Below are 23,580 nucleotides of genomic sequence, written 5' to 3'. Positions count from 1 at the left end.
CTGGAATATATCTGCATTAGGTCTGAATCATATAGAAGTGGACCCTTGAGTACAGTGAACTATCACATGATCATGTGGCTAGGTCTACAAAGAAGAAATTCAGCAAAAATTACCCATTTTTTTTTCCCTCAAAACAGAAACATAAAACAAAGTGTCAAAGTCAGATTCATAATACTGTGCATGTGGACAATATAAACAAATTCAAGAAAACAGGAAATTTACTGCTTAAAACCATAGCTGTCAACCAAACTCTTCTGTGAAAATCTCAGTCACCTTTTTACTACACGCAAGGAAAATTCAATTGTTCCAACATCTCCACCCATTTCAGCCTTTAGAGTAAATCAGCCTTTCCAACACCCCTATCCAAAGAAGAAATGAAAGCGGATCTACTAGTCAACTACCCTGTCCCTCTTTTCCAACTTCTCCTGTTTCTCTCTCTCAGAAGTCTAATACTTAAGAGTAGATAAATGCAGGACTGGGAGAAAAGAACAAGAATGAAACACCTCTGTTCCACCATGCCAATCTGGGATACCAATCACAAAAAACTAATGTAGAATTTTCTCAAACCAACAGATTTGGAAACACCAGTAAGAATTTATCCCAGATATGTCAACACATTTAATTCAGCTGAGAGAAAATAAAATCCCAACCTGATAAAGATGGGCTCTTTTAGGAAGTGAATCAACTTGTAAAAGCAGATTGTGTTAGGAATCAACCTAAGAAACACTCTGTAGCATTTTCTGATTGCTAGTCCTAAATGTGTAAGAAAATCTCTTGTTAAAATTGAAGACTGGGTGTGTTCTCTGCTGAAGGTTCAATTAAAAGCAACTATAAAATTCCAGCAAAGTTAACTAGGTCAACTAAACATTTGTACCCACTTACTAAAATCAAATCTGAACAGTCGAGCCATAAAACCTTAAAAACTGTCCTACACAGTTTCAAAAGAAATCTAATTATTCACTCCAGAAGATAATAGTGGCACATCCCTCCGCCCCGTAATAAAGAGTAACACCTTTTAGCCTACACCAGCAACGCACCACCTCAAAAATATCTTCCATTTTTTCATTAGCACATATATGCACCCATCTACCTAAAATCAGAAAAAAAAACAAATGTAACCTAGGCACCTATATATAAAGAATCCCATTCTCTCCATAGTGGGAATTCACCAAATCTTTCTCCCTGGCCACAACATTTCTCGTGAGTGACATTACCCATGGGGTTCTACTCACAGGGGTACATGGCGCTGCTCAGGATCAGCTCTGGTCAGTTCTTCCTCTTCAATATCAGACTCCCCTCCCGAGCTACTGTCAGTGACATCTGAATCAAATGCTTGTTCACTGCACCTCAAGTTGGCTATGCCACTGGCTGTAAATCTCTCCAGTTCTTCTGAAATGGAATCACTTTTCAGAAAGTTGCTGAGTCCCTCTGAAGTGGTGGTCTCACTGGCAGCTTTTCTCAAGGCAGCTTCAGCCTTTCTAGTCAGCATCAACTGGCTCCGAGGCCTTAAGGATTCCAAGTTTGGCAGTTTGCTCAAAGACTTCTCTAAAAATCCACCCAGCTGATGCTGTATGTGTCTCTCCACCTGCTTGGCTTGCACAACCTGTAAGCGCTTCTGTAACCTGCGGGCACGACTCTCAATATCAGCCTGCCGCCGCAGTAAGGCTGTTATCCTTGTGTCAGAATCTAAAGCACTGAAAAGAATGGAAGACAGAGGAGGCTTTTTACCCTCTAGCTTGACACCCCCAAAGTTAGAGCTGGAGTCTGTGCCAGGTGATAACCTACTGCTTCCTTGAAGTGCCGGCTGTTCCATGGAATTTACAGAAGATTTGTTTGCAGTGCTATTATTGCTAAATATAGTTGTGTGTTCTACATCAAGGCTTCTATGTGGAAGAGTGCAATTGGTCATACCCCCCTTCAAGTCCCCAGATTCAGATCCCCCCACTTCACCTCCCTGCAGAGCAGATGAAGTGAGAGCACGTTTTCCCCCATTGAGGGAAGTGGAATTGTCATGATCAGAATGTGTTGAACTTTTAGTCAATTTCTTAGCCAACCCATTTACAGGTGCTTGTGGCAGAGCTGTCTGACCACTAGTATTCATGGTTCTCAGATTTTCTAAGGAAAACTCCAAGACTGGCTGTCTCCCCAACAGCTCAGCTCGGAGTTCATAGGGCTGAGATAAAAGAGGGCGAGATTTAAGGACTGTCTGCTTGCTGAAAACTCCTTGCAATTTCAAAGACTCCTTTGAAGGAACAGATGTCACATCGGAGCAGAGATAAGATGCCACCAGTGGTTGCAGCTTTCCCAAGTCTTCCTTGGTTGGATTATTTCGGAAATCTAGACTGGGATCCTCTGCAGCAATGGATTTTCTTTTGGTTCCGTTGGCAGCAATGAGGATATTGGCGTTGCCGTTACTTTCGACACTGCCAGGCGACAAGGTGGAGGACGGGGGAGCCAGTTTGAACCGGATGTGGTGTGCTTCAGCTGCTGCGTCAGTAAGAGCGGGCGCCATCGCAGCCATTCAGCACAGAGAGACAGGAAGTCCAGCCTCTCCCGGTGCCGAGGCCAGCTCCACGGCCTCTCACTGCCTCCCCAGAGAACAGACTAGAAGAGAAAACAGAAAAGGAAGTTAGAAATACAGGCATATTAGAAAACCACACACATGCTTTTAATGTATGTGCCACTTGAAACTGTATTCCAAACTCTGCCTCCAGAAAAAAAACACTAACATCATTCTGGAAACCCAGATATCTTTCAGAGGGAGGGGGCTCTGTGGGAAAGTAGGGGTACACAATCTCTGCACGAGAAAGAATTCCACCCTTTTTTGTCATGCTTACCACAGACTGAAAGTTGCCAAAATGTAAGCTCCATTCTGAGAGAATCACAAATTGTTAAAGTTAAATTGACTGCATTTAAAGGAACAATATCTTTAAACTTCTTCAAGTTAGCTGATTTAAAGCAAATGTATGAAACTAATCACCCAGCAACTAATCAGAGAAGAATGAATAAGGAACTCCTCAACCCCACCAAAAAATCTGTATGCCAAATAGCATCTGTCTCTGCATTTCTCTGGCCAGAGGATCTAGTTTTCATCAGTTTTTCACTTCCCTACAAGCACAGCTTGTACTACAAGCTTAACTGCACCACACGTGTAATACCAATTTGCTTCATCCATTTCCTTTTCTTTCAGAGTGCTCATCAATGTCTTCTATACTGGCTCCTCCTGTCTCTCGGCCTTACTCAAATCTCCTGTCTTCAGTACAGCCTACTTCTCAAATCACTGCTCAACATGTTTCTTTCCCTTTACTCCAAAACTTCTTGAAATAGTAAAAATAGCTACCTCTGCACTCTTCACTTTTCTATAATCTGGCTCCTAGCCCTACTGCTCTGAAAGGTCACCAGTAATCTTATTATCTGTTATGGACTGAACTGTATGCCCCAAAAATATGTTGTAAATCCTAACATGTATGCCTGTGGTTATAATCTCATTTGGGAATGGGCGCCCTTTGTTATGTTAATGAGGCAGGATTCGTATAGGGTGTGTCTTGAGTCAACCTCTTACAAGATATAAAAGGAGCAGATTAAGCAAGCAGAGATGGGGTAAAATAGATGCCAGGACACATGGAGATCTCCAAGGAGCCAGGAAGCAGAAGCTGAAGAGACAAGAACTTTCCTCCTGAGCTGATAAAGCAAAAGCCTCCCCTACAGCCGGCACTCTGAATCTGGAATTTTTAGCCTCCTGAACTGTGAGAAAATAAATCTGTTTGTTAAAGCCATCCACTTGTGGTATTTCTGTTATAGCTGCACTAGATAACTAAGACAATACGCAATGACGAGGTCTCAGTCCCCATTCTTAAATGACGTCTTCACCGTATTTGGCAGTGCTGACCATCTCATCCTTCCCGAAATTCTTTTCCTGATGTCCTTGACACTACTATCGCCCTATTCTCTTTCTCCTGGACCCTTAAAACGGTGCTGCCCAGGGTCCCTTTCTCTGCCCTCTTCCCTCTGTCAACTCACTCCCTTGGCAATAACTACTACTATGGTAAGGCCTCCTCAACCTCAGAAAAAATTTTTCTGAGCTCATCAATATTCTCATCTCTATGTTCTTCAAACTCCCTGAAATTCCAAACGCACTTTCTTCCAACACACTCCTCATTCTAAATTTCCCTGTCTTGGTTAACGGCATTGCTTTCGCTTAGTAACCACCCAATATAAAAAACCTCAATCATGTGCCTCTTCTTCACCCCCCTCCCCCCCCCCCCAGTTTACATGGTCCAGAAGCAAAGGGAAACCTATGTAAAGAACTAAGCCACCTGTTCAAAGTGTGGTTTGTGGACTTTTAGATCTCTCAAAAATTATTTTGGAGACCAACGAGATCAAAGCTATTTTCATAGTAATATTAATACCTGCCTTTTTAATGACTCTGCAAAAACAAAGGGTGAGCAAAAATGCTGGTATCTTAGCACAAATCAAGGCAGATGCACCAAACTGTATTAATAGCCATCGTATTCACCACTCAATTAAAAAAAAAAAAGTCAATTCCACTTAAGAATGTCCTCGATGAAGTGAGCAATAAAACAATGAATTTTATTATACCGCAACCCTTGAATATAACTTTTAAAATACTGTGTGGTGAAACGGGAAGAATGCATGAAGTACTTTGGATGCCTCACAAAATCTGAGGAAGAGCACTTGTACACAATGAGTTGCAAGCTCAACTAGAAGCTTTCTTCGTGGCACACTATTTTTACTTAGCATAACAACTGACAAACTATAGTTATTCAGACTTGGGTGTTTAGCAGACATTTTCTTGAAAACGAGCAAAGTGAACCTGTCACTCCAAGGAAAACAACTGACAGTATTTGTTGCCAATGAAAAATATTGCGTTTCAAAACGAAAATTAGAATTTTGGTAAACCCTTATCTGCTTCCGTTTTCCTAATACTTAAAAAGCTGTTTCTGATTAAACAAATTAGTGGTAATGTTAATGAATGTGAGTCTGATCCCACACGATGAGATGCATCATTTGGAATTTCTACACAACTCAGTGCACCAGATCTTCCAAATGACCGATGCATGATGTTACAAAATCATGCATGGGAAAATCACGCATAGGCAAAGATCCTCCTCCAAACGCAAGACAGATCAATGGGTTTTAATGTAAAAAAGTACAAAAAGTTCACTGATACAGTTATAGATTCCATATTTCAACTAACCTTTATGAAGCTACTACTTGTCCAATTTAGGTGTACTGTCAAAGAATATCCACACTTATCTGAAAAGGCTATTAAAATACTCCTCTCTTTTCCAGCTATATGCTTGTGTGAGGTCGGATTTTCTTTACATGATTCAGCTAAAACAACACATTTCATTAGAATAAATGCTGTGAAGTAGGTATGAGAATTCAGCTGTTTTCTATTAGACACGCAATGTGTTTATTATTTGTAAATGAATTTGTTGTTGTTAGGTGCTGTCGAGTAGGTTCCAACGTGACCATGTGTACAACAGAATGAAACACTGCCCAGTCCTGCGCCATTCTCACAATCATTACGCTTGATCCCGTATCAGCAAATGAAGGTTCTGAACCCTTGACACCATCCGCAGTGTTAACGTCAACTCTAGTTTGAGGCAGTTCCTCCCCAGTCGTCTTCTGAGTGCCTTCCAGCACTATATCAGTGTTCCGCTGCTTTTCATAAGGTTTTCACTGACTACTTCTTTTCAGAAGCAGACAGCCAGGTCCTTCTTCCTATTCTGCCTTAATCTGGAAGCTCAGCTGAAGCCTGCCCGCCATAGGTGACCCTGCTGGTATTTGAATACTGGTGGCATAGCTTCCAGCATCACAGCAACACACATGCCCCCATAGTACAACAAACTGACAGACATGTGGGGGGTCAATGAAACAGTAAATATTTTTTAAATTTCTTAAAGTTTCTAACACAGTAACTATTGATAAGACAATAACCCACAAAAACATTCTTTGTGGTTCTCAACAATTTTTAAGAGTGAAAAGGTTTTTTAGAACAAAAAGTCTGAGAATCACTGAAGCAGTCCCTTCCCCCATTCAAAAAGACAGCCTGCCCCCAATCTTAAAAAAGAGAGAGCGCAATCTCCAATTTGGTCACATTTTTTATTCTTAGATCAATACCAACAGAAGCTGGTAGGAAATACACTATAAAGAAGGTTTATGTACTCTATGAATATTCAAATCGTTAATATCAAAATATTTAAGTAAATAACTAAGCATTATTCACAGAAACATCAATACACATCCTAGTCAAAAATGTCTACTGCTCCATGTAACGCCTCAGTTTCTTTTTCTAAGATTGTATTTTAATGAAAAACAAAACACCAAGCCCTGAAGTCAATTCTGACTCACAGCAACCCCAGGTGTTTCAGAGTAGAACTGCACTCCATAGAATTTTCAATGGCTGTGACCGTTCAGAAGTAAATCACCAGGCCTTTCTTCCCAGGCCCCTGCAGGTGGATTCAAATAACCGACCTTTTGGTTAGAAGCCGAGCCCTTAACCTTTTGCGCCACACAGGGACTCCTGTATTTTAATGGAAATCCTATGAAATAACTAGATCTTCTGAGGCTTAAAGAGTTTTACCCTAAGGAATTTCTGGCATATTGCGTTCTGTATTAACTCAAAACTCTTCTTACATTTTTTCCCATTTCTGATTTTAAATTTAATATGAATTCCTAATACAGCACATAAACAGTTGTGTTACAGACCAACTGATAGCTGAACCAATGTAAGTTATTTGTTCACAATGATCTGAATCTGTTTTACGACACAGTGTCTTCTCCTATAAACAAACAAAAAAATCATTGTGAGCTCTTTCCCATCAATTCAATCTCCTCTCTTTTTGAATAAATATCAACACACAGTTGATACTAATGATGCAAGGAGCGAAATTATCAGTGCCAAGTGAGTAATACAACACATGAGAAGAGTACTGTAGTTGTAATCTCATGCCCAAGAGCACGACAGGATCCCTTACAGGGACCCGAGCAAGGGCACAGATGTTACAAAGTTTACATAAAACTTACTCAGTTAGGCTCATTCAGCATGCCGAAAAGGATGGCCATAATTAACATCACACCACATGTTTTTCTTGTTGTTAGGTGCTGCTGAGTCGGTTCCAACTCATAGCAACCCTGTATACAAATGAACGAAACACTACCCAGGCTGGTGCCATCCTCACAATCATTGCCGTGTTTGACTCCACTGTTGCAGCCACTGCGTCAATCCACCTCGTCAAAGGTCTTCCCCTTTTTTGCCAACCCTGTACTCTACCAAGCATGATGTCCTCTTCTCTAGGGACTGGTCTTGATAAAGTATCCAAAGCACATGGGACAAAGTCTCGCCATCCTCGCTTCCAAGAAGCACTCTGGCTATACTTCTTCCAGGACAGACTTGTTAGTTCTTCTGGCAGTCCATGGTATAGTTAATAGCCTTTGCCAACACCATAATTCAAATGCATCAATTCTTCTTTGGTCTTCCTTATTCACAGACCAGTTTTCACACGCATATGAGGCAACTGAAAATATCATGGCTTGGGGTCAGGAGTACCTTAGACCTCAAAGTAACATCTTTGCCTTTCAGCACTTTAAAGAGGTTTTTTGCAGATGTGCCCAATGCAATAAGTCCTCTGATTTCCTGCCTGCTGCTTCTGTGGGTGCTGACTATGGATTCAAGTAAAATGAAATCCTTGACGACTTCAATTTTTTCTGTTTATCATGATGTTGCTTACTGGTCCAGTTGTGAGGATTTCTGTTTTCTTTTTGTTGAGGTGTAATCCATCTGAAGGCTGTGGTCTTTGATCTTCATCAAGTGCTTCAAGTCCTCTTCGATTTCAACAAGTACGGTCCTATCATCTGCATAAAGCAGGTTGTTAATGAATCTTACTCCAATCCTGATGCACGATCTTCTTCATTTAGTCCAGCTTCTCGGATCATTTGCTCAGCATACAGACTGAGTAAGTATGGTGAAAGAATACAATCCTGAGGCGCATCTTTCCAGACTTTAAACCACACGGTAGCCCCTTCTTCAGTTCAAACGACTATCTCTTGGTCTACGTACAGGTTCCGCATGAGTACAATTAAGTGTTCTGGAATTCCCGTTCTTCACAATGTTATGCATAATTTGTTATGATACACACTGTAGAACGCACTTAAGTAGTAAACACTCCAAAGTTACTTCAGAATTATTCAATTCTTTAAAGTCCATAACTTAAAGAAAAATCTGGTAGATCAAATCCCATCTCTTCCAAGAAGTCTTCTCTGATCATGGCCCTATGAACTAACGGAAATCAGGTCTATGAATCTGACGTTAACCACATACATCTTAAAGGCAAGACTTTATTTTGTTCACACACTTTCTCCCTGGTCTTAATCCCTGTAAGATACATTGCAAAGAACAACTACTAAAACAATCATTTTCCGAATAAATAAAACAGGGAGGGGGAAAAAGTTGACAGGTGCTTCAGAAGCAATTCTCATTCCTAGCTCCTAATCTTCCATTTTCTGTACCAAAGCAGTAGTACATACAGTTTTAAAAGATGAAAACCCACATCCCTCTCCTTTTCTTGATCTGAAATACTATGCTTAGATTCCACACGAACCCCAGGATAATTCACAGATAAGGGGAGGACCGGCTCCAGTGAGCCAGCCTGGAGTCACACTCGGGCTCTCCCTCGGGTCAATTTCCTCATCTGCAAACAACAGACCTTACCTCAAAAGGCTGCTGTCAGAGTTCAACAAAATACTTTTCACTACTTAGCCTAGTGCTGGCACAGCCACCATTACTTGCACTAACTAATATTATAATCTGTAGACCAAAAAAAAAAAAAAGAGTAGAAGAAATAAATTTCTATAAGACTTTCTAATGCACATTAAAAACGTAAACCCACATTTCTCTAAAATGTCAATGTACTTGAGAACTCTAAGCATATCCAAAAGGGAAAAAACATCCAAAAAAAAGGGAAATAGTGCCTAGTTAGCCTTCAATATCAGCTCTAATTGCCATAAACCTCCACGCAACAGAATACTATGTAACCATAAAAATTACGATACAGAGCTATATTTGCTGACATGAAAAAGTTTAATGAGAAAAGGTTACAAAACAAAACACACACCATGGCTCCATTTTTGTTTTAAAAACTGGTAAAAAAAAAAATTTTTTTTTAACATATATAATTTCTCCACCATAAACATGTATATTACTTGTATAACAAAAGGGAGGGACATAAAAAGAAAATACAAATTCTCAGAGTCAAAAAATACAAGTAAAACAAAACTTCACGACAACTTCTTAAATCTAACACATTGAGCAAAACATGGATTCCCATCCTGCTTTACCCCTACGAACCTCAAAAGCAATATAAAGTTTCACTCTTCAACAATTCAAAGCAGAGAACACCTGTCAAACATGAGCAGTTTTATAAAAACTGTACAACAGCTTATGATAAATCATCTTTCTCCAAAGAATCCAAAGCATTAAAGCTATAACCAGCTTATAAAATCCTCATAACAGAATGAAGAACACAAAGGACACAAGGCGATTACGAGCCCAAGAGAGAGAAATGGTCACATGAACCAGAGACTACATCAGCCTGAGACCAGAAGAACTAGATGGTGCTCGGCTACAACCGATGACTGCCCTGACAGGGAACACAACAGAGAACCCCTGAGGGAACAGAAGAGCAGTGGGATGCAGACCCCAAATTCTCGTAAGACCAGACTTAATGATCTGGCTGAGACTGGAAAGACCCCGGTGGTCATGGCCCCCAGACCTTCTTTTGGCCCAGGACAGGAACCATTCCTGAAGCCAACTCTTCAGACACGGATTGGACTGGACAATGGGTTGGAGAGGGGTGCTGGTGAGGACTGAGCTTCTTGGATCAGGTGGACACTTGAGACTATGTTGGCATCTCCTGCCTGGAGAGGAGATGAGAGGGTGGAGGGGGTTAAAAGCTGGGGAAATAGACACGAAAAGAGAGAGTGGAGGGAGAGAGCAGGCTGTGTCATTAGGGGGAGAGTAATTGGGAGTGTGTCGCAAGGTGTATATGGGTTTTTGTGTGGGACTGACTTGATTTGTAAACTTTCACTTAAAGCACAATAAAAATTATTAAAAAAAAAAAATCCTCATAACAGCCTAGGCAGTATGTTTGTTTAGGGCTGGGATAATTTCCCATTTACTGGTGGGAATAGATAATAAAGTTATATATTCAGAATAAAGAACTAAAATATTACAATTTTTAGTTTATCTAAAGGGTCGCTATGAGTCGGAATTGACGGCACTGGGTTTGGTTTTTCGGTTTAATAAGCTACAATCCGAGAAAATAAATACAGACAGAGCAACCGTACCTACTGTCACCAACATAAATTAAGATTCTGCAGTAAACTTGCAGAAACAAAAGGAAGGTCCACCCTATCAAGGCCTCTTAGCTATAAAAAGTAATAAGTTTCCCTCACAGTTCCCAGGAAGCATTTTGGGTGCTGAAGATGTTAAATGAATTCAGCAGGCAAATATATTTGGGAAAACCTTCCCTAATAGAGAGGCACAATGCACTTCTTTATCTAATCTATTTAACAAATAAGTACTTTTTTTCCAATATACCTATGAATATTCCACAGAATGCTGTTCAGAGGAATACAAACTGGTATAAAGTTCCAGTATGTATGCTGTGCTTGCTGTGTTGCTGTATGCCATCGAGTCAATGCTGACTCATAGATACCCTATCTGACAGAACAGAATCACCCCACAGAGGCTCCCCCCGGGCTGTAAGCTTTATGTAAGTAAATCACCAGTCTTTTCTCCTGCACAGTTACTGGTGGGTTCAAAGTGTCGACCTTTTGGTTAGCAGCTAAGTGCTTAGCCAGCGTGCCACCAGGGCTCCTTTTTACTGTACTTAGGATTCCATTATTCTGAACTGCAATATAGGCCCACGAATAAATTTCCACCTAATACAAGTGGCACTTGGAAGGCAAAAATGTACCCCTAGGGCAGAGTTTCCCAACCTCGCCACTACTGACAGACACCTTGGGCCTAATAATTCTTTGCCATAGGGGACTGTCTTCCATTGCAGGATGCTCCATTGCATCCCTTGGCCTCTAGCCACCAGAAACCAACAGCACTCTCTTCTCAAGTATGACAACCAAATATGCCTCCAGACCTGTCAAACATCCCCTAGGAAGCAAAATCACACCCTTTCCAATAGAAAAGGACTGCAAGATACAATTACATATTCTTTCCAGAAAGCAAAAACATATCTACTAGCTTCAAACTCTGCAAGCCAGACCTAACTCCACACCTGTAAATGAAAAACTTGCTTTATTCCTCTTTCAAGTCCTCAGTACAGGACTCCAGGTATACTAGGACAACCTGGCAGCATCCACCTTGCAGAAACATTGACTTGTTGCTGTGGTGGTGGTAGTGGTGTATCGCTGAGCTGAGTCCAACTCATAGCAACCCTACATGACAGAGTAGAACCACTCCATATGGAGTTTCCCAAGCTGAAATCTTTACTGGAGTCTCGCTTAACTGTTGCACCACCAGGCTCCAGATAACCAAAGAAAAGGGTTAGGTCATTTGGCTGGCCAATGAGCCAAGAATTACAAAAACTTGTGCTGAACAATCGAATAGGAAAGAAAAGTTTGGCCATAATGTTGCTTCTACTGCTCTTTCCCACCATTACCTCATTATTCTGCACAAATGAAACAGGCAAAGAAACAGGAGGAGGAAGACTGGTTAGGGAACTGTCCATGAAGTTGTCAGAATTTCAGCTGAGACTTGAAAATTAGCTAAAATTTCATGATGTAAAAGGCTAGATAAGAGAAGAAATGGCACGAGAAAAGGCAAAACTATAGGAAAATACAGGACATTCTGGGGGTTAAAAGAAATTAACAATTTGCTTAAAATAAAAAGCATATTTTAAGAGAAGAAGCAGTGAAGAGAAAGCTGGAAAGGCAGTTAGAAGTCAGATCATAATGGACAACCTTGAATAGCCAGGCAATCTATTTTAGCCTTTACTCAGACTTAAAGGCAGCAGAGTGCCATTAAAGGTTTTTCAAACGGAGAATGACACATCAGAACTGTGCTTTTAGAGACCAGTTGCGTAAGATGGATTAAAAGTAAAAATGCATCCTAGATGTTAAAGCCCAATGAAGAAGCTATTGCAATAATCCAGACAGGATGCAATGACAACTTCAACTAACGTGGTCACCACAGTAAAATGGTCAAAGCTTAAATCCAAGAAAATGCGCAGGGTCTTGGAGGCGGTCCTTCTTTCCTTCATAACTTTATCTCATGTACGATGACATCTTCCCATCACTTCTCATAAAGCTGTTCAAATTCGGTATATCCTCTCTATTCCTAACACTGCCACCCCAGTCCAAGTTCTCAAATCAGCTCACACCTAGATTATCACAAAAGCTTTCTGACTGGTGTCTCAGTCTGCCAATCCATCCTATACTTCTTTATCATCTCACTTCCTTGCTCTAGAATAGTCCCCCTAGTACCTTTTTCAAGAGTCCAAATCCCCCAAGAAGATAAAGACTAAAATAAAATCAGGGCAAGTGCATCTGATGGCACAGACCCAGAACTTTCCACACTGCTTCCCAGCTCCTCATCTTTGCCTATGCTGCTGCTTCTACCTGCTCTCCCACCCTTTTGGCCCAAACTTTTAAATCCACATTATTGGTGCTGTGGTTAACAGCTTGGCTGCTAACCAAAAGGTGGGCAGTTGGAATCCACCAGCTGTTGCTTGGAAGCCCCATGGGGCATTTCTATTCTGTCCCATAGGATAGCTATGAGTCAGAATTGACTGAATGTCAACAGGTTTGGCTTTTTTGGTTTGTCTTAGTTTACTAGTGCTGCTGTAAGAGAAATACTACAACTGGGTGGCTTTACAGAAGAGAAATTTATTTGCTCATAGTTCAGGAGGTTAGAAGTCTGAATTCTGGGCATGGTTATAGGGGGAGATCTACTCCACAGGCAATCCTTCAAGTTGCCGAGCTCATAGGTTCATCTGCCTCTGTGGTCAGATAGCATCTGTCCTGCCCCCCTACCCCCACCCCCTGCATGTCTTCCTCTCTGCGTCTATTCTGGTCTTTTTATAACTCAGAAGTGATCAGGTTTAGCATCCACTCTACAGTGGTATGGTCTCATTAATCTAACAAAAGAAAAACCCTGTTTTCCAAACAAGGCCACATTCGCAGGCACAAGGGCCAGGAAGTCAACACGTTTTGGGGGATACAATCAATCCACAATATATCACATCTCCAGAAAAACTTCTCCACTCTATTCAGATTTGCACTGTTTTATTCCTGCTTAAATTGTACAATGTATTTAAAGTCACTATCACTCAATTCAAATTATCTGAGTGTTCTCTAATTGTCAATTTATTAATTCTATTTCCGAGACAGGCAAAGTTCCTTAGTTGCATCCTTCTTCTGCATGTTCAATAACTTACATAGAACTTGGCACAGAGTAAGCACTTACTGAGTAGTCAAAAGGAGTAAAAAGCTGGAGTAGTCAAAAAAGGCTTCGTGAGCTGGGCCTTCAAGTGAAAGTTAAGATTTTGCTAAGCAGAAAAAGATGAGGAAATTCCAAGCAAGACAATGACACAGTTAAAAAAAAGTATTTGAGGGATGATTCATGAACAACTTGGATAACTCAAGTGAAATATGTGCAGCTTTCTCAAGATAGAGTAGGGAGAGAGGAGAGCAGCTATTTGTAATTTGTGAGGAAGTACTGGAAACTACAAATTCTAGAATGTTAATTTTATAAGGTGCACTGAAAAGTATTTCTTTTACCAGAAAACAAATGCAGATTTGTTGTGGAATACAACAAGGAGGGTACAAAATTTCTATTATAACACAAAGAAATAACATGGACCTCACCTTCAAGTCCTTAACACTTTCCTACACCAACAGGGCTTCTTAAGTGAAAAAGGTTTATAATTATCAAGGGAATCATAGCTCTGGCTGAGGATAGATTATTATGACTGCTGTTCAATAACATTAACTGAACTTTTACTATGTCAGCCACTCTGTTTTTGCACATAAATGCTCTTATTTAATCTTCATAGTAACACTGTAAAGTACATATGGTACTGTTATCCTCATTTTATAGGTGAGGAACTTGATGGCCAGAAAAGTTCTGTAATTTCCCCCACATCACACAACTACTAAGCTGTAGAGCTAGAATTCCAATGCAAATCCGTAACTCTAAAGCCCATGCTTTTAACTATTACACTAGTGTAATTAATTATTACACTAATGGCTTAAAGCTAGGTTCAACCTGAAGGGCCTTATTGCTGGACAACAGTTTCTAAATTTTAGTCTTTAGAGGAAAGTCAATGAGGAACACCATCTATCTACAGGATATCTCCAATAAATATTTATTAAAATGCCTACAGCAGTCAAAGCATTGCATTAAGTGTCCACAAGGATTACAAGAACCAATAAAGACAGATCCCAGCCTATGATCACTGCTATCCCTGGGGACCATACATTAGGGGCCCCTCACCCAGGCTGAGAAGTGGTGGGATCAGAGAAGGCTTCCAAGATGAAACAACCTTTCAGATGAAACCTGGAGAATGAGTAGAATTCACCAACTTCCATATAGCTACTTCGAGGATCTCATATCCAAAACCCATTCTCTGTTCCCAATACCAAATCCAAAACCAATTTCTGTCCCTCAACATTCCCAATGGGAGTGAACTGTGATCCCAGTCACTGACCTATACCTTCCACCATAAATCTCATTTAAAGGTCTATTAATGCCAGACACAAATAACAAAAAGACTGCAGGAGCCTGCAGTCCAATGTTGGAGACAGTAAGAATTCTAGCAGTTTCCTTAGTGCCAAAACTAGAAGATATAAACTACGTGTTAAGATAGTTCCACTGATAAAGCAATGTTTTGCCTCAAGGCATCAAGGAAGGCTTCCAGAAAGATACGGCATACTCAGTGAACTTCAACAAGCAGAATGATAAACACATTCATTCCACCCACTGCGCCTTAGCTCGAAACCTCATTATGTACTGCAATAATCCAGGCAGTAATAATAACCCAAACGTTCTTCCTTTTTCCTGTCTCAGCAGGCTTCCAATCTAGCCTCAACTATCAAAATGATTATTAAAAAGGAAGGAAGGGAAGGAGCGAAGGAAGTAAAATATGACCACGTTGTGCTCCTCCTTAAAATTGTTCAGTGCCTCTACGGTTAAGGGTAAATCCAAATTCCTCCATACAGCACATATCTGCCCCCTTTTTACATTCAGCCTCATCTCCAACCTGTCACCACACCAGCCTCGTGAATCTTTTATGGTTTCAGGCTCTTCCATGTCCCTTGCACCTTTGCTCCTGCTTTTTTTTTTTTTTTTTTGAAGGTTTGGTTCCAAGATTACTTCCTCTTTCAAGTATTCTCCATTCCTTCCAGGTTAAGTTAGTTGTCTATTGCTCTAGGGTCTTATCTGCACTCCTACAACACCTTGGGCAACAGCTCATAGTGGAAGATAAACTCCCAATTTTGTCTGTCCTCTCTCTCCTTCACTTGACTGTGTGTTTCTTAAATATAGAGCTGTGGCTTTTTTCTCCCCCATCCCCTGCATGTAGTACAGTAGACCAATGGCAGACAGTAGACCAGGGAAGTTAATCTGAGCATTGTACACAGAATGAATCAGATGGGAGAGATCCATTAGGAAGTTAATGCAGATGTCTGATCATGAAGTGATAACAACCTAACAAGAAGCAGGCACCAACTGAATCTAGGACAGATTTCACCCACATCAAGTTCCAGTCATTTACATGGCCAACCACCTGCACGAGACTGGCAAACTTTTTAACCCTGCTGTTTAAAACTATCAAATTTGGCTACACAAGCCTTTTGAAGGCAATTATCAACAACCCTGGTGGCATAGTGGTTAAGAGCTACGGCTGCTAACCAAAAGGGTGGCAGTTTGAATCCCTCAGGCGCTCCTTGGAAACCCTATGGGGCCATTCTACTCTCTCCTATAGGGTGGCTATGAGTCGGAATTGACTCGATGGCAGTGGGTTTTTTTTTTTTTTTTTTAAATCAACATTTTTCATCAATTTCCCAAAGTTTTACCCAGCAATAAACACCTCTGGGAATCTATCCAGCAGAAATATTCTCATAGGTTCACAAAGATGTATGTGCAAAGACTTTCACTCAAGAATTGTAATACAAAAGACACTAGCATATTATGCAGCCATTTAAAAAAAAAGAACTGTATACGTGAAAAATCTCTACAATATACTGTTAAAAAAAAATCAAGCCACATAATAAGTATTATCCCATTTGTGTTCAGAAATATATAAACACACAGAAAACTGTTTTAAAAGATGACTATATCAAATTATTAACTATGTTTATCTTATCACTGAGTTCAAATTTCTATTGGTCTTTAGCTCACAAAAGGGAAAGCGAAAAAACTCATTTTTCTTGTCTTCTCCCAACAAATCCTAACGATAAAATGCTTCTGAACAAGTCTAAAATTGGAGACTTCTTGAAGATTCCAAGAAATTCAAATAAAAATGGATTATTCTTGGGGATCCTTGGCCAAATTCCAGGGTCTCACTGAAACTCACCTTCTCCCCTACAGAGTACTGAATTAATGATTTTTTTTAAATTAATTTTTGCCAATGCCAGGGAAATGTTAAAAGTTAATACTAACATCCTTCCTCCATTCTCTTGGGAGGCTAAAGGGAAAACTAGGAGGCAAGCAGTAAATCAATAACCAGTCCAACTTTTCTGATAAATCCTTAAGGTACCTCCTCAGTTCTCTGTGGTAGTATATGAACAGTTTAATGAAAGTTTCCTGACAGTTCAACTTATCAGACTAGTATTTCTACAAAGCCTCTATGCTAGCAAACGTCAGGCACTAATTAGCTTTTTGCCTCTATTCCTTCACACCCTCTGGTGGAGGTGCTAATCAGCAGTCACCAAGGCCAAAAAGCAAGTAGGAAGAGAAAGCCTGGGATCCTTTTTTAGCAATTTTTGCTTAGACATTCTAACAACAAAATTGTTATTCACCTTTTTTATTCCCTAACACTTACCCTCCAAGTGAATTTAGCCAGGTCTGACCATAGCTGCTCCCTTTTAAAAAAGGAATTAAAAGGTGAGGGACTCCATTAAGTTTGACGCCACATAAGCAACTTTTTCCAAACAAGGGCAGAATCTGCTGTACTTAAAATTCAGAGTGAGATCTCATTTTGGATTCCTGGTTCAAGTAACAAGAACCAAAGTTTTTGATAACACTTAGATAAAACTTCACTGGATTTGCCTCTACCTTACATTTCCTGACTCTCAAGTTTGGGGAGAAACTTAAGGAAAAAAAAAGAAGGCAAGCTCACAGCCAACGACAATAAAATATACAGCTAAATAATTCTCTATCTTCCGTAGCATTATTTGAAATCTAACCCTCTAGAGGGTCAGAGATGGATTGACACTGGTCGTAACAATGGGTTCAAACACAGCAACGATTGTTAGGATGGTGCAGGACCCGGCAGAGTTTCATTCCGTTGTACATAAGGTCATCGTGAGTCAAAGCCAACTTCACAGAGCTGGCTTAAAATGTTGGAAAAGCAAGGTTTGCAGGGGGTAACATTTATTAAGCAGCTACTATTTCCCAGACACTGTATTATACAATGGGGAAACAAGAATTTAAAAGCTTTCCACCCTGAAGGGTCTCTGGGCAGAAAGGTTTAAAATCTCCATATACAATATTTAAATTTTTATTTCTGACTGCCAAAGTAGAGGGTCAGCAAAAAAGAGGAAGACCCTCAATGAGATGGACTGACACAGTGGCTCAACTATGGGCTCAAGCATCACGACGACTGTGAGGATGGCGCAGGGCAGGGCGATGCTTCCTTCTGTTTTACACAGGGTCACTATGAGTTGGAACTGACTTGACAGCATCTAACAAGTTTGTTTCTGCTTCATTCATAAGCATGAGTTGTGCTCTCTCTACTTTGGTGAAGTCAGTTTCCTCATGCCCTGCGTTTTAACCTTACCTCTATCCTCTTAACTTAAAGACAGGAAAATGCTTCAAAAATAAATCTTAAAAAAGTATCGACTGTAGCCCTTTTTGGAGTCCAGGCTTTTTGGTAAATCACACCTAATGGCTTATTTTCCCCTATATTTACATTTTTACACTACATTCTCAAAACAGGCAGATGGCATAATGCAGGAACAAGTGATAGCCAAACTAACAGGTACCTTCCCAACTGTGCATGCTGATCTTTTCTTGTGACTCTTGCTATGATCTGCAATTCTTCACTCAATTTGCAGGTAACACCCAAGGATATCACTTACCTCCCTCTGGTGGCCTTCAAATGTTGATACCCTCTAAGTACAGAGGGATCTTTGCCCTTTCTGTTCTAATTCATTATTATCTTCTCCCACTTGTGGTTCACCAGAGTTTTGATCTCACATTTCGAGGGATGGGAAGTACTGATATAAGAGACTTGTTTTGTGTTATGAATCATTAGACTTTGGCAGGAGTATCTTGCTAATGTTTTGAGTGCACAGAGACTAATATACAATTTATTAGGCCAGAAACTACAATTTAACCACACACCTTCAGAAGCAACAAGAGGGCACAAATATTAGTCTTTTAACATACACTGCCAAAAATTAAAGTTCCGTTTTAAGGAAAAAACACGGTCTAAGTCTTCTTTGCACTGACACAGCAGGCAGGACAGGTGTGTTTGGGGCCATTTTATTTGAGACACCTGCGCTGTGTTCCTTTATAAAATGAGCAAGTAAAAGGGCACTACTATAAAACATGCTTCCTGAGACCTAGAGCATTCTAACCTATCAGAGCAGAAACTTATTTAAAAAGGAGAAAGAGCCAAAGAAAAGGTGCTTTGAAACTAAATAAACCACTCAATGATGAGATTTGCTCAGGGACAATCAACCAAAGACCACACAGTTCCTCTCCAAACTCAAAGGAATAGGGGAGTCTTTTGGAAAAATTTATTAGTTAAAAAAAAAAAAAAAAATACGTTTTCTCTCTCTAGGAAGGAAGTCAATTTTTGTATCTCAATGTCCTCACCAAGAAGAGGGGGGAAAAAAAAAACTGCCAATCCCTTCCCAAGGAAGCGGAATAAATATGAGGAATAAGCATTACTCTTTAAATGCAAGATTTCCTATAACCACCATTTAGAGGATCCAATACGGATTTGTTAAGATTTTTTATAACATTTTTAAACCACTTTTCTAGTACAAGGTAACTAAACTTTTCTCACAAAAGGGCCTAACTGAAACCACTCAACACAATACCTTCTCAAATAAGCATCACCAACCATATCAGAACTATGTTTACAGATTACATAAATCAGGCCCCCTATTTGTTTTAAAATACAAATTAGAACCTCTGGCCAACACACAATAAAACCCATAGGATGCACAGACACCAGTTACACTGTAGCACTGCTTGAGATGGAAGAGGACTGACAGTGTTTGAAGAAGGAAGGAAAAAAAATGAGAAGTGTGGTTATTTTCCTTTCTTCTCACCTTGATAAAAGTTTACAAAAAGTAAACTCAAGTTTACTCTTTTCTAACTTCCAGATTTTTCCTCAACAGGATAAGTCAAGTCACCTAACAATCAAAGACAGCTCTGCAGTTTTAATGATGGCAGAAAGACAGAAAAATCTGAGAAAAATTTGAAATCTCACTTTGATAATGCACAAAAGTCAAATACTGATATTCTGAATAAGGCTTTCAAAAAAGGTGCAGGAACACTTCTAAACAGTATCTCAATGAATGAGCTACTCACTTCAACGGATTCAAACTGGTAAAATGACTAAAACTCCACTCTACCTCAAAGGTGCTAACAATACTTAACTGACCACTCTTTTAACTGTTTACAGACACATATCAAAAATACTTATTACGTATATACCTAAATGAGGCAGTCATCGGAAACCATACTACAGAATTAAGACTACCTACCTTCGTGGTCAAAACATCTAATGTTTCCCTCCAAATAATTCACATTTGAAAAATAGTTAACTACCCCAAATTACGAGATTACTAACAAACTCATCAAAGGTCAAAGGAATCGCATACTTTGTTGGATAAACCTACTGGAAATCCGATTCAGAATTCCATGACTAAGGGTAGTTATTCCACATTGAAAATACATTTTTTAAATTCCCAAGGGTTGAGCATTTTTACCTTGACTTATTTTTAGAACTACACATCACACTGCACATTATCACATGACATGATGTAACTGTTAGCAAAGAAAATGGCCCAAACCATTGAAAATATACATGGTAAGAGTAAACAGATCAATGCATACTTAAGAATCACTACATTTTATGTTTACTTTTTAAGAAAATGTTTTTTACTGCACAATAAATTTTTTAATGGAAAAAGCAGCTAGTAGCTTCTATAAAACAAAAGATTGATGAACTACTTTATACAAAGTATTTACTTATAAAATACTTTGTATTTTATAAATGGAAATTTACCCAAGTATGGGGAAAACTGGCAAGAAGAAACAGATAATACAACACCACTCTTCTAAAACTACAGGATTAAAAGAAAAATTATCTGGACCAAAAATGCAATCGAAACGTTAATGAAATATCCTCAGGTAGAAAATAATTACTACTCAAAAGTATTCACTGTAGGTAGTAGAAAAGAAAAACGGTTTTAACTGACAAGGCCAATAGACAATAGAAAATCTCTAAATTGGTCAGAAACTACATTAGAAAAGGAAGCAAGTACAGTCTATAGATGAGGAGGAGGGGAAAACACACACCCACTTAAGCCTTTGTAAATAGTGGTGCTTTAAATGTCCCAAAAAGGAGAGAAAATAGAAATTACAGACCCTTCTGTGACGAGAAACAATTTCTAGTGTACTACTTTCCATACTTGAAAGTACTCTGAAGACGAAGTTCGGCAGCAATTTATAACTATACCATGATTATGCAAGGCAAAGATTATGTAATTTTATCGTTTATTTTTAAATGTTGTCCTACTCTAAAACTAAAACGTTTTGATCTCTCCATTGGGGGGAAGGAGTTCTTCCAGGCTACAATTTAAAAATATAAACACACACCCCAAAACAAACAAAAAAACACAATGATTGCTAGCCACGTGACAAAGGAGATGGCAACACCAGGATTGTGAATGGAGGGGTGGGAGGCGAGGCTGCAGGACTAGAGATTTCTCTGAACTTCTGGGACCGCGAAATTCAGGTCTTCCGATCCTGGAGGCACCAAACGCTGGGCCCAAAGAGTTGTATTATTAACACTCTGAAGTGCAGTTTTATTAAAGGGTCAAGAAAAATGCTCCAATGACCTCCAGGACACAGGGGGGAAACACGGAGGGCGAGGAAAGAGAGCAATTTAAAGTGGCGCCATCATGTCATCCCTTCTCCCATAAGGCAATCAATAAAGCAATAGTTAGGTAACATGTTTCTCTAAAATACCACACTGGGATCCCGACATTGGAAAACAAAAGGATTTTTAGGGAAAACATGGGGATAGGATTGTTTGTCGTATGGAAAACAACATAACTATTTGATGAGAATCAAAAGACCGTCAGCCGGAAAACAGGCCCCCCAAAAGGCAGTAAGATTCCAACTCACTTAAAAGCAAATAAATGTCTCTTCCTCTTTAGTTTAAAAAAAAAAAAAAAACACCAAACACGTCCGCCTGAGGGAGACTAGATCTGAAAACGTAAGTGACCTCGATTTACGGGCCACAAGAATAAATAAATGAAACAAATAACCATCTCACTACACAATCGGAGTTGTGGTACAAACGTGAAACGCGCAAGATGTGTGCTTCAAGCAAAGAAAGGCCTTTTGCAGTCAAGAGAAGTTCAAGGAGAGAGCCAGAGTTTGTTTTGTTTTGTTTTTTCCACGGGAATAAATGATGCTCTCTAGGCCGCATTTTTAAATAGAACGCCAAAGGAAAACCTGGCGAACTAGGCGGCAGCTGGCGGAGAAGGGCCCCCGCACACCCCCGCCCTTGGGGCGACTCCCAGCCCCGGACCCGCAGCGGGGAAGCCCGGAGAGGCCATTTAAAGTTCCGGGGATTTTTCCTCCCCTGTCCTGCCTTTCTAGTTACAACTAACAAAGAGAGGGAGAAATGGGAGCCACAGGGAGAGCGAGGAGAAGGAGAAAGGGCAGCGGGAGGAGGAGGAGGAGGAGAGGAGCAGCAGCAGCAGCACCTACCACGTGATGGAGGAGCGTAGCCCGGGCGGATTCGGCCCCACAAAATGGGCGCAGTTTGCAAACAGCCCCCCGGCCTGGGCGCCGAGGGCCGGCAGCGGCAGCGGCGGCGGCGGGCGGCGGGCGGCGGGCGGCGGGCGGCGGGCGGGGGCGCGCGGCGGCGGCTCCGGCCCGGGCCCGCCGCTCTCCTCCCCCCCGGCGCCCGGAGCCGCCCTGACTTTCCGGGCGGGGGGGCGAGGCGGAGGGGGAGGGGAAGGCGGCGGCGGCGGCGGGGAGCGGCCGCTTTTTCTTCTCTTTCGGGCCCTTTCTCCGGCCTTGCTCCGCTCTGCCGGGGCCTGGACACGGCCGGGAACCGCAGCCCGGCCTGGAGGGCGGGGGCAGAGGGTGAAGCCGGCCCCCCGCCCCGCACAAACAAGCGCCGCCGTCTGCAGCCCGGAGCCCGCACCCCGAACGCCACCCCCAAGCGTCTCTTCCCGGCCGGGGAGCGCGCTCCGGCCGCCCCCCGCGCCGCCGCGGCTAGACGAGTCGGCTTCGCTACGGTGCTCGCTTCTCCCGCCGGCTCGGCGAGCGGTGGCGGCAGTGGCGGCGGCACTAGGAAAATGGCGGCCGAGCTCCTTTTCCCTCCCCCCCTTTAATCTGAAGCGGAGGGAGAATGGAGCGAGCGAGCGAGCGGGCGAGCGCCGGGGACACGGGGAGGAGGGACAGCAGCGCCTCCGCCGGCTGCGGCGGCTGCGGCGAAGGGCCGCTCCGCCCCGGCGCGCCGCCAGGGGGCGCCCGCCGCGCCGCCCCCGCGGGCCTCCAGGAGGCGCGGCCGCCGCCGCCTCCTCAGTCATGGCTCCTCGCGGCGGCCGCGGTGCTTGCACCTCCATGTGCGGAGGCCGCAGCGCCGGGACCCAGCTACTGCCGGGACGTGCGGCGACGGCACGCGGCACTGCGGCAGTCGGGAGCGAGGCCCTAGCTCCGGCCGACGTGAGGCTAACCTGAGGCACTGACGCCGTCACATTCCCTCTGCGCTGGGGCTGGCAGAGCCGCGCGCCGGCTATGAGGGAGCTAGGCGGGCTGGCGCGGCGGAGCGAGAGGACGTGAGCGAGGAACTTGTTTGCACTATCAAGTAAACACGCTAATGCAGTTGGTGCCACACTATTCCGGGACAAAAGGTGCGCTGAATCGGGTAGGAAGCTCCCTGACCAGTGAGGCGCTTCCTGCCGCCCTTTGTCTTAGCAACCAGGCTCTGTACGCTGCAGCACGGCTGGGTACTAGCCCCAGTGCCGCGCTTCGCAGCCGCCAGAGTTAAAAAAAAAAAAAAAAAAAAAAAGCACGTCGCCACTGCGCAGGCGCGGACCAAGGCCCGCGCCGGACCA

General features: G+C 41.9%; 1 protein-coding gene across 4 annotated transcripts in view; it reads right to left on the bottom strand.

Annotated features, from left to right (window-relative positions):
* KANSL1 (KAT8 regulatory NSL complex subunit 1) overlaps nucleotides 1-23,580 on the bottom strand; it is a 185,758-nt gene that overhangs the window by 135,622 nt on the left and 26,556 nt on the right. For 3 of the 4 annotated variants that reach the window (XM_064270984.1, XM_023553779.2, XM_064270985.1), the window contains exon 3: nucleotides 1,233-2,604. In XM_064270984.1, coding sequence (XP_064127054.1) covers nucleotides 1,233-2,521 — 1,289 coding nt within the window. In that variant the 5' untranslated portion in view covers nucleotides 2,522-2,604. Of the gene's footprint in view, nucleotides 1-1,232; nucleotides 2,605-22,222; nucleotides 22,336-23,580 lie in introns of those variants that run through there. The other variant, XM_064270983.1, reaches the window with a different exon arrangement.

The sequence above is a fragment of the Loxodonta africana genome, chromosome 18, assembly GCF_030014295.1.
Source record: "Loxodonta africana isolate mLoxAfr1 chromosome 18, mLoxAfr1.hap2, whole genome shotgun sequence".
Taxonomy (NCBI): domain Eukaryota; kingdom Metazoa; phylum Chordata; class Mammalia; order Proboscidea; family Elephantidae; genus Loxodonta; species Loxodonta africana.
This window is presented reverse-complemented; position numbering and strand designations above follow the sequence as displayed.